The 8855-nt window shown below is 46.0% G+C and overlaps 1 protein-coding gene across 1 annotated transcript; it reads left to right on the top strand.

The window, feature by feature from the left end:
* The first annotated feature begins 1647 nt into the window (after positions 1 to 1647).
* Positions 1648 to 6199, top strand: MYCL (MYCL proto-oncogene, bHLH transcription factor). Its single transcript, XM_044285291.1, has 3 exons — positions 1648 to 1768; positions 2477 to 2943; positions 4178 to 6199. The coding sequence occupies exons 2-3, from the start codon at positions 2481 to 2483 to the stop codon at positions 4726 to 4728; spliced, it is 1014 nt and encodes a 337-aa protein (XP_044141226.1). The 5' UTR covers positions 1648 to 1768; positions 2477 to 2480; the 3' UTR covers positions 4729 to 6199.
* Positions 6200 to 8855: the final 2656 nt, after the last annotated feature.

The raw sequence follows: 8855 nt of genomic DNA, 5'->3' as shown, positions 1-8855 counted from the left end.
AAACACCAGAATGAGCACACTTTTTTTTACCACTTGTGGTTTTAGAGACTTTTTTTCCTGCTAATGTCTTACCACTAGCATTTTCTTCGTGGCATTATTCCCCAAGAACTACAACATGCTGCGTTTTTCAAGAGACAAAAAAAAGCGACCTAAAAATGAAAATGCCAGAAGCAAGAAAACCCTTGTGTCCTGTTTCAAATTTCCTATAGACCCTCAATTTACATCTGGGGCTGGTGCACAAACAAATGCAGCCACCACTGGAACCACAAAAGGGCACAAAAATGCCACCCAAAAAAAACTATGGAGTTCAATTGCAAAGAACACTAAACCCGTTCTAGGCGACTTTTTAAATGCACATTGTCGCACAGGCATTTTTACGCCGTCCTTGCCACTTCTGAGCGGTAGGGAATAGGGCAGGACACCAGCCCCAGCAAATTTACTGACATGTATGCCTGGAAACAGCAATAAATGTTGGCAAAAAAAAAAAACTCTGCTAAGGAAGTGGCACAGTTTTTACTCCAGGCAGACAGACTGCGTAGATGCGTCGAATATCCTACGAGGAACATCCTCGTAAATTATGCGCATCCTCTGGCAGCACAGGGGGGAATCAAAGACTGTAAAATGCTGGTCTTTGTAAATGACCCCCTATGTGTGAAAGTACCTTCACAACATTTTTTTATTTTTTTTAAACAAAAACAAAACCACTTGTTTCTTGTAGTGCGAACGTGCACATATAAGCTCAGTGGGTAAAACAAAGACACCACATTTTCCTTGGGAAATTATGCTGCACACGACCATGTTTTTTGTCCGCTTTTTTTTTGGGCGGACAGCACATTCGTATGTCTGTTCCGTGGCCCTGCAAAAAAAAAAATATATATATAACATTTCCTATTCTTGTCTGTTTTACGGACAAGCAAAGGACAGTTCTACAGAGGGCTGGACGTACCGTTCTACAAAATGTAGAACGCACGCGGCCGGTATCCGTGGAATTTAGGCTAGGTCTACACGACGACAATAAGTCGGGCAACAGAGAGGGCACAACTACACTGCAACATTTGTTGAGCTACATTTTGTTGCGCCAATGGCGCACGACAATTTTTCTAATGCTAGTCTATGGTGTCACACGCATGGATTTTTTGCAACTGTCGCGTCGCAGCATGTCGCAGTGCGACACCATAGACTACCATTATAAAGATTTTTGCGCGACAAAGGTCGTTGTGTAGATTTCGCCTTACACACCGCGTAAACAGCTACAGCCATGTGCATAAGCCCTAAGGGTATGACCACACCGTCAGAAGTCTTATATGTCCTTTGTACTGTCTCTCCTTTTATGAGCCACTTCTGATATTGCCTTCCAAAACCGCATGCACAAACCTGACCATGTGGCCATGCCCTGACTGGATATATGACCCATGGGCGCTGGAGCCGACACGGTTTCCCCCATTTCTTAATCTCATTAGACAGACAAAGCCTGGGCACTGCAGCCACCCTGCCTCCTCCTCAGCACTGGTAACCGTTCGCAGCACATGTGCTGAAGCTTTGTTCCCAGCTTCCTACCAGCCACAACAATGTACACACAGGCTGCAGCCGGTCATTTATGTAAATCATCCCTTCCCGCCTCCTCCTCCATCTGTGTGGAGAGCCTGAGGAGCCGACTTCCTGAGCCGCGCCCATGGGGGAGGGGCGAGCAGAGCTGATATAATGAGCTGTGGGAACAATGCCCTCGCTCACATTCAGCGTGCCCAGGAGAGCGTCTGGGGACACCGGGGTAAGGGCCACCACTGCCTGTCGTAGGCACTTGCCTCACTGAGTGTTTGTTTTCTCTGACGCGTGGTGTGGATGTTGCGTTACCAAAGATCTGCTCGTAACTGGGTGTTTTCACTTTTTAAGTTTCCATTTCTTTCATTCACTTTCTGCTTTGCTTTAAGGTGCATAAACTTTTTGCTGTCACTTGTCATTTTTTAAAGCCCAGCTTGTAGTCCCGTCCATGGCCACGCCTCCTGTGTGATGCCTACATCTCCCTGAACCCTAAGCAGGACCATATTTCTAGCAGATCAAGGCAGCATGGTATACCTCCGCCTTCCTAAAACCAGCCCCCCCCCCCCCCCCCCCCCCCCCATTAACACAACTGCATAACAGCCCTGATACTAGTGATCTTCCTCTTTCCACAATCATGAGAGCCCCCTTTTAATTTTGTGCATTTGGCAGATGGTGGCAGAACCCTGGTGACCACTTGTGTGCACCTGAAAAGCATGGTGGGTATGGTCATGTCTGCTGGACCCTTGCTTCTCTGGTGGTGTTCTGTCACATCCATCCTGAGGAACCTCACTCCTAGTTTAGATGAAATGTGCCCCAACACCAGTAGACTATCCTTCTCCTCTGGCAGAACCCATTCCCTAAATAGGGTATGTTCCTTAAGCAATGGTCATGTTGGACTGCCTTCCTCTGCTAAACTTACTCTTGTAATCTCTTGTAGGACAATGGATTTGGGGTGTTATAACACACACTACTTCTACGATGTGGACCTTAAGGAGGACTTTTATCGCCACATTGCTCCCAGTGAGGACATATGGAAAAAATTTGAGCTTGTACCTGGGTGCCCTCAATCTAACGCAGTATGTCTTGGAGAAAGTGGCACTGAATGGGGATCTGAAATAATGGATTTAGGATGGGAGTCTCCTGTGAAACTGTCTGGACTTAGTTCTGTAGTTCTTCTAAGAGACTGTATGTGGAGTGGCTTTTCAACCCGTGAACATCTGGAGAAGGTCATCAATGAACGGTTTTCATGTGCCCCTTCGCGGCCAGCAAGTGCTGCTAAACCTGTTCCAGACTCTGAGGTCCTGGAGACTGCTGCCATCCCTCCCGAGCAGACTGCCGTGGTCCCAGCTCCCATTCCTGAAAAGATATCGCACTCATCAGGATCTGAAGACACGAGTGACTCTGGTAAGAGAGGGGTGGTTTAGAATGGGAGAATGGACCTGCACCTCAGGTGTTGGTGTATAGTTGGCTTTGGTCAGTAGATACTAAGAGTTTGGGTGAATTTGACTACTGCATTTCTTATTTGAGCTAACCCTAGTGTAGTCTGTTCCATTATCTTGTAGGTTAGGCTTTGATTGTGGAAAGCACCTGCAATAAAGCCTGTCCAGGGTGGATCCCTTACTTCCTTAGAAGTTAACAAGCTGGTACTTGTGTTGTATCCACACCTTGTTCTCTTAGCAGGTGTACAATAGGCAAGGCAGCTTCATTAGTAGGTAACTTACTGTTTGAGTGGAGAATTGAAGGAGGTGTGGTGGCCCTGCTTCCTAATGTGTTACCCAAGTGTCCTTTTTTTTTTTTTTTTTTTTTTTTTTTTAGTGACTATAGGAACTTGTGATGACAACCATGCTGGTGTTTTTCTAAACTGTAGAGTACCTCAGAATAACTGGTGCTATAGATGGTTACCTTTCTGAGAATGGCATGTGCTTTACCGCTTGGTTCCACGTGGGGACGAATATACAAGCAGACCATAACTTGTTAAAGGGTGCTTTGAAGCAAGTCGGGGGTAATGTGTCCTGCAGGAGCTTTGTGTAAAGGTTCCCCTCCGCCCAACACAAAGTTACACAATCTGCAATCTAAACAAGGCAGCCACATGGCCAGACAAAAAGCAACAGCTTGCAGCCGGCAGGGGTTCAGATACCATCTCCAACCAATAGGAGACCGGCATTTGAATGGAGGGCATTAGACCAATTGGAGTTCAGACATGTGACTGGGATTTATTAATGGGGAATTGAGCCTATTCACATAGTTCTATCCTTTGTGGTGTCTCTTTTGTATTGAGTGTGCAGACTCCCTTCCCCCATGCCTCGCCCATTAGAACAGCCTCTTGCACATGCTGTGAGACTTAACACTCCCATTCATTTGTTCATTGCGGTGCTGTCCAACCTATTGTCTGACTGATTTATCCATATAGGTTGGTAGTGCCGTATGCTTGAATAAGCCTTGGACCTCTAGTCTTGATTTATAGTAAATCTTTCATTGTGGCTGAGTTGGGGTTCCCCTTTGTAAGCTTGAGAATTTGCTAGATTAAAATTCTGGGCAAGCTGCTCACTTGCATGGCATCAGCTGGTCTCGGTTTATAATGTTAGGTTGTGTATGTCATATTATTAAATGTGTTTTTTTTTGTTTTGTTTTTTAACAGAAGACGACGAAATTGATGTAGTGACTGTGGGAAAAAGGAAGTCTTATCATGGCCGTCAGCCAGTGACCATAACAGTGAGAGCAGACCCTAAACTCTTCCACATATCTATCCACCAGCAACAACATAACTATGCTGCACGCCTGCCCCCTGAGCCCAGTACTGCCTCTCCAGAAGAGGACTGTCCATCTCCCTCTGCAGAAGAACCTGGTGAAATCAACTGTCCTTCAGTGCAACCCTGCAGCCCTACCACACCCAACTCGCCTAGTGCATCAGGAGGCTCAGACAGTGAGGATCTGGCCAAAAGGAAGAATCACAACTATATGGAACGCAAACGGAGGAATGATTTACGTTCACGGTTTCTGGCACTTAGAGGAGAGGTGCCAGGTCTGGCCCATGCTTCAAAACCCCCCAAGGTGGTAGTTCTGAGTAAAGCTACAGAGTATTTGCAGGGTTTGCTTAGTGCGGAACAACAGCTTGTAGCAGAGAAACACAAACTTCGTTCACGCCACCAGCAACTCTTGAGGAGAATCTCCCAGTTGAAGGGCCGTTAAGAGGGACACATGGCAGGAGTCTGCCTGGCATTTTTGCACATTTGTGAAGTTATGTCTTGGGATTGCACACAACTAAGACTTTCACTTCTGGGTCAGTGCTCCACAGCACTACTGGAGAAAGGACTGGTCATATCAGGTGAACCTATATTCCTCAGGTTCTAAATATGACTTGCTTCTTTCCACACAAGAGACTTTCCATGGACTTTGTATTTCTCTTGACCTCAAGGGTACTGCTGTGATGTTTCTACCAGCTTAGCCCTTTATTCACATATCTAAGGTCACCTCTCAGGTGGTGATTCGAACTCAATTCTGCTCATTTAGTCCAATAATCACCTTCAGATTTGTTCTGGAATGCACTTTATGCTCTAGATATTGCCAGATTTTGTATATGGTCTACATGTTTTCCTGCTGATTCCAAATAACCCTTTTCCGTAGCTAAATTTCTGCTACAGTATACCATATTTGGTGTTTGGCAAGAATTGTGATGTAGTACCAGTCATAGCATAACCATGACTGATCCTTTTGCAGGGGAAAGTTTTGGTAGACCTTGAGGACTGCCATTGCATTGTGGAGGGAAATTTGGGACTGTCTGGTGTGAACCACTCTATACCTCACTCTTGTCACTTTACACTCGTTTGTCTGTGTTTTTGTGACTTTTGTTTTGTACTTTTCTTTGAACCTGCTGCTGCCTGCTGGATTTTTTTGTACTGAATGAGATTTATACTGTATTTTTGTATATCTTTTGAGTAACAGATTTATACGATAAAGCTTAGCAACTGAGGGACAGTTGAACGTTATGATGTTCATATGTAATGGTTTAAATGATCCCTTATCCATTCTATTTCTGCAGCTGCACAGATCTTCAAACTTTGACTAGCATTAAGGTTGAGTTCACACTACCATTGTGGCGTTGTGCTCTGTTGGATCAGTCATTACTGATCTCACTGGTGCCTGATGGACCTCATTGACTTATAATTGGGTCTGTCGGGTTCCTTTGAGGATTCTTGTCACTTTGACGGGAAAACTAGTGCAGTGGTTTCATTTTGAAAAGGAAGAATAGCACTGACAGCAATGTGATCTATATCGCATCCGCCAATGGAGTGTGAACAGAGCCTTAGTTTGCCCTGAAAGGGAGAAGGCCAAAGTTCCTTTGAGGAGCTGTAGCCTCCTCCTCTGGAATGGCAATGTTGTGAACCTGGGCTAAGAAGCTATCTTTGATACTGGTCCTGGAAGCTGATACATTCCACAGCTGGTCTCAAACATGCAACATGGGTTCATGCATTGACATATATTCCAACCCCTGTGCAGTGAAAGATAATGGAAATCCATCAGACGGAGGCACACATGCCTGTTATAAAAATCACACGCTGCTGTATGTTGTCTGAACCTGAAAATTACTAAGGTTTCTGAATGTTCTTTGTGGAAGATGCAGAGCACAAAAACACTAATAAAGCAACACTTTGAAATGCTATTTCTGTTTCTGACTTTGTGTCGGTGTGTGACATGGTTTTCATTCAGCCGCCTGTAAAGTAATTGGAGGTAAGGAGTGACAAAGTACATTGTGCCACACCTTGAGTTCAAGCCAGAAAACTTCTGCAGGCTGAAAGTTGGCACTTGGGTCAATGCATTCTACTTGGCTTAGGCCGCAGGTATGTGGTGTAATGCAATGTGTGATCTGGAGAAACCTATGTGGGACATCTGTAGGAAACAGAATGAATCTGCCCATAGACTGGAAGCACCAACAGATTTGGCATGAATATTTTCCTCGTTAGGATGCTGGTCGTTAAAGTTTAAATACTTTAAAATCGTGAGAACACTTGTGTTCCTAAGGGAAAGATAAATTAATTTGTAAATGACAGGCACACACAATGAGAACTGATGTTTTGTATCTTATTCACCTTGCTGCCAGCATGGAAATAAGTGATGTCCTCTCTAAACAAAAAGCATACCCAGGTTCAATGGCCAAGGGTGATCTGGTATCTTGCATTCACATGACTGTATTTAGCATTCTGCAAAATACGGATGACGTCCATGTTGCATCTGTTTTTGTTGTGGACCTATTGACTACAATGTATCTGTGGTTCACATTTGCAGCAAAGAATAAGATATGTAGTGTACCTTGCAGACCAGACATATGGATGCAGAAAGCACACTGAAGACGTCAATGTCTTTCCGCATCCATGTCCAGACTGAAAGACTGAATAGCGAACGCTCCACGTGCCGTCCTGCAGCGGTCGAGCTGAGGTTGCAGCTTGCAAACCTAAAGACTTGATAATAGGGTCATGCACCCTGAAACGCGTTGTCTGTAAATAAAACTGATTAATATAATGCCTGGTTGGCTCTGCGCCCTTTTCTCATCCAAGCCTGCTCGACTTTTATGGTCCAGCTCTTCTACACAGTACTGAAAGAGAACATAACCTATTCTTGGCTGCAAATGCTCATAGAAGTCAATGGGTCCCCAAAAAGGATATCTATTGTGGACCACAAATTACATATTGGGGTATATATCAAACTGGTCTAAAGTAGAACTGGCTTAGTTGCCCATAGCAACCAATGAGATTCCGATTTATAGTTTCCAAAGGAGCTGTCAAAAATGAAAGGTTAGGCAGCTAAGCCAGTTTAATAAATGACCCCAATAGTTGTGTGAATGCACTGCAAAGGACTTGGCCACCTTATGGCAATGTTTCCCAAAGGGCACCATAAATGACAATTGTATGATGTTATAGATGCAGCACCGGTGTCCTATCAGAAATTCGATCTGTCTGCACCATGGCTGCTTATGGAGTGGCATGTGACTAGACCTGTCCTTCAGCATCCTCCACTGAAGCACACAACATTAGAAACTAGCGCATGGGCAGTGCTACTCCTTGTGTCATAACTCTGTTCACAGCACTTCTGGAAAAATTTTGGTAAGGTGGCCAACACCTTTAATTACAATAGGAAAGCTCAAAAAAAATAATGTTGCTCTGATGCATGCATGAGGCCCATGTCGGTAGGCACAGTCCCGGTCAGTCTAGAGTAGATGTTACTCTGTGGGGTGTATTGGAGATCATGCTTCTAGGGCAGAATACCCCTGTAATGGCATGTAAGGTGTATATATATATAAAAATTTTTTTTATTTTTTTAAGTTCTGGGTATAAAATCCTGTTCCCTACATAGCAAAGACTGTAAGGGTCAGTGGCGTACCTACCAGGGAAGCAGCTGACAAGGGGCCTGGAGCAGTAGTACAGTCAGACTGGCCACACCCCCTCTACACTCACTTCACTGCTGCTTTAGAATGTCCTCTGAGCAGAGCAGGGAGCTAAGCCCCGCCCATCAGCATGGACCATTAATAGAGGAGTCTGGCTGCTTGAAGGGGTTCTGCACTTTCATTTAACTGATGATCTATCCTCTGGATAGATCATCAGCTTCTGATCGGCGGGGGTCCGACACCCGGGACCCCCGCCGATCAGCTGTTTGAGAAGGCAGCGGCGCTCCAGCAGCACCGCGGCCTTCTCACTGTTTACCGCCGGGCCGCCCGCCCACTGACATCACGACTTGTATCAACTAGAGTGGGTGCGGCTAAGCTCTGTTCACTTGAATGGAGCTTAGCCGCGCCCACTCTAGTTGCTACAAGTCGTGACGTCAGTGGGCGGGCGGCCCGGCAGTAAACAGTGAGAAGGCCGCGGTGCTGCTGGAGCGCCGCTGCCTTCTCAAACAGCTGATCGGCGGGGGTCCCGGGTGTCGGACCCCCGCCGATCAGAAGCTGATGATCTATCCAGAGGATAGATCATCAGTTAAATGAAAGTGCAGAACCCCTTTAATAGTGCAGCCAGGGCTCAGTACAGTGTGCTACAGGGAGATCATGTCTCCCTTCCCTCTCCTAACTATTAGTACAGCCCAGCTCCTGCTACAGAGACTGCTCTGTGGTCGGCAGTAACAGGAGGGAGAGGGGAGACTGAATAGTGACAGGAAGTGCTGCAGAAAGAAGATGCTGTGCCTGTCACTATCAGGAGCCCATACATTCCAGGCTTATGCCTGCCAACCCTAGCTGTCCTGCATCTCATGTAGCCCCCCCCCCCCCCCCCCAACTGCATTCATCTGCTGTCCTTTCAGAAGCCCGCCCGCCCCCCCCCCCCCCCCTCCAG

This window comes from Bufo gargarizans, chromosome 3 (assembly GCF_014858855.1).
Source record: "Bufo gargarizans isolate SCDJY-AF-19 chromosome 3, ASM1485885v1, whole genome shotgun sequence".
In the NCBI taxonomy this organism is placed as follows: Eukaryota; Metazoa; Chordata; class Amphibia; order Anura; family Bufonidae; genus Bufo; species Bufo gargarizans.
Note: the sequence above shows the minus strand (reverse complement) of the source record. Positions and strands in the feature narration are given on the sequence as shown.

Excerpts from the sequence above, each read along its gene's own strand:
- MYCL (XM_044285291.1), top strand. The coding sequence starts at position 2,481 with ATGGATTTGGGGTGTTATAACACACACTACTTCTACGATGTGGACCTT. Across the intron at positions 2,944-4,177 it reads TGAAGACACGAGTGACTCTG|AAGACGACGAAATTGATGTA; the intron begins GTAAGAGAGGGG and ends GTTTTTTAACAG.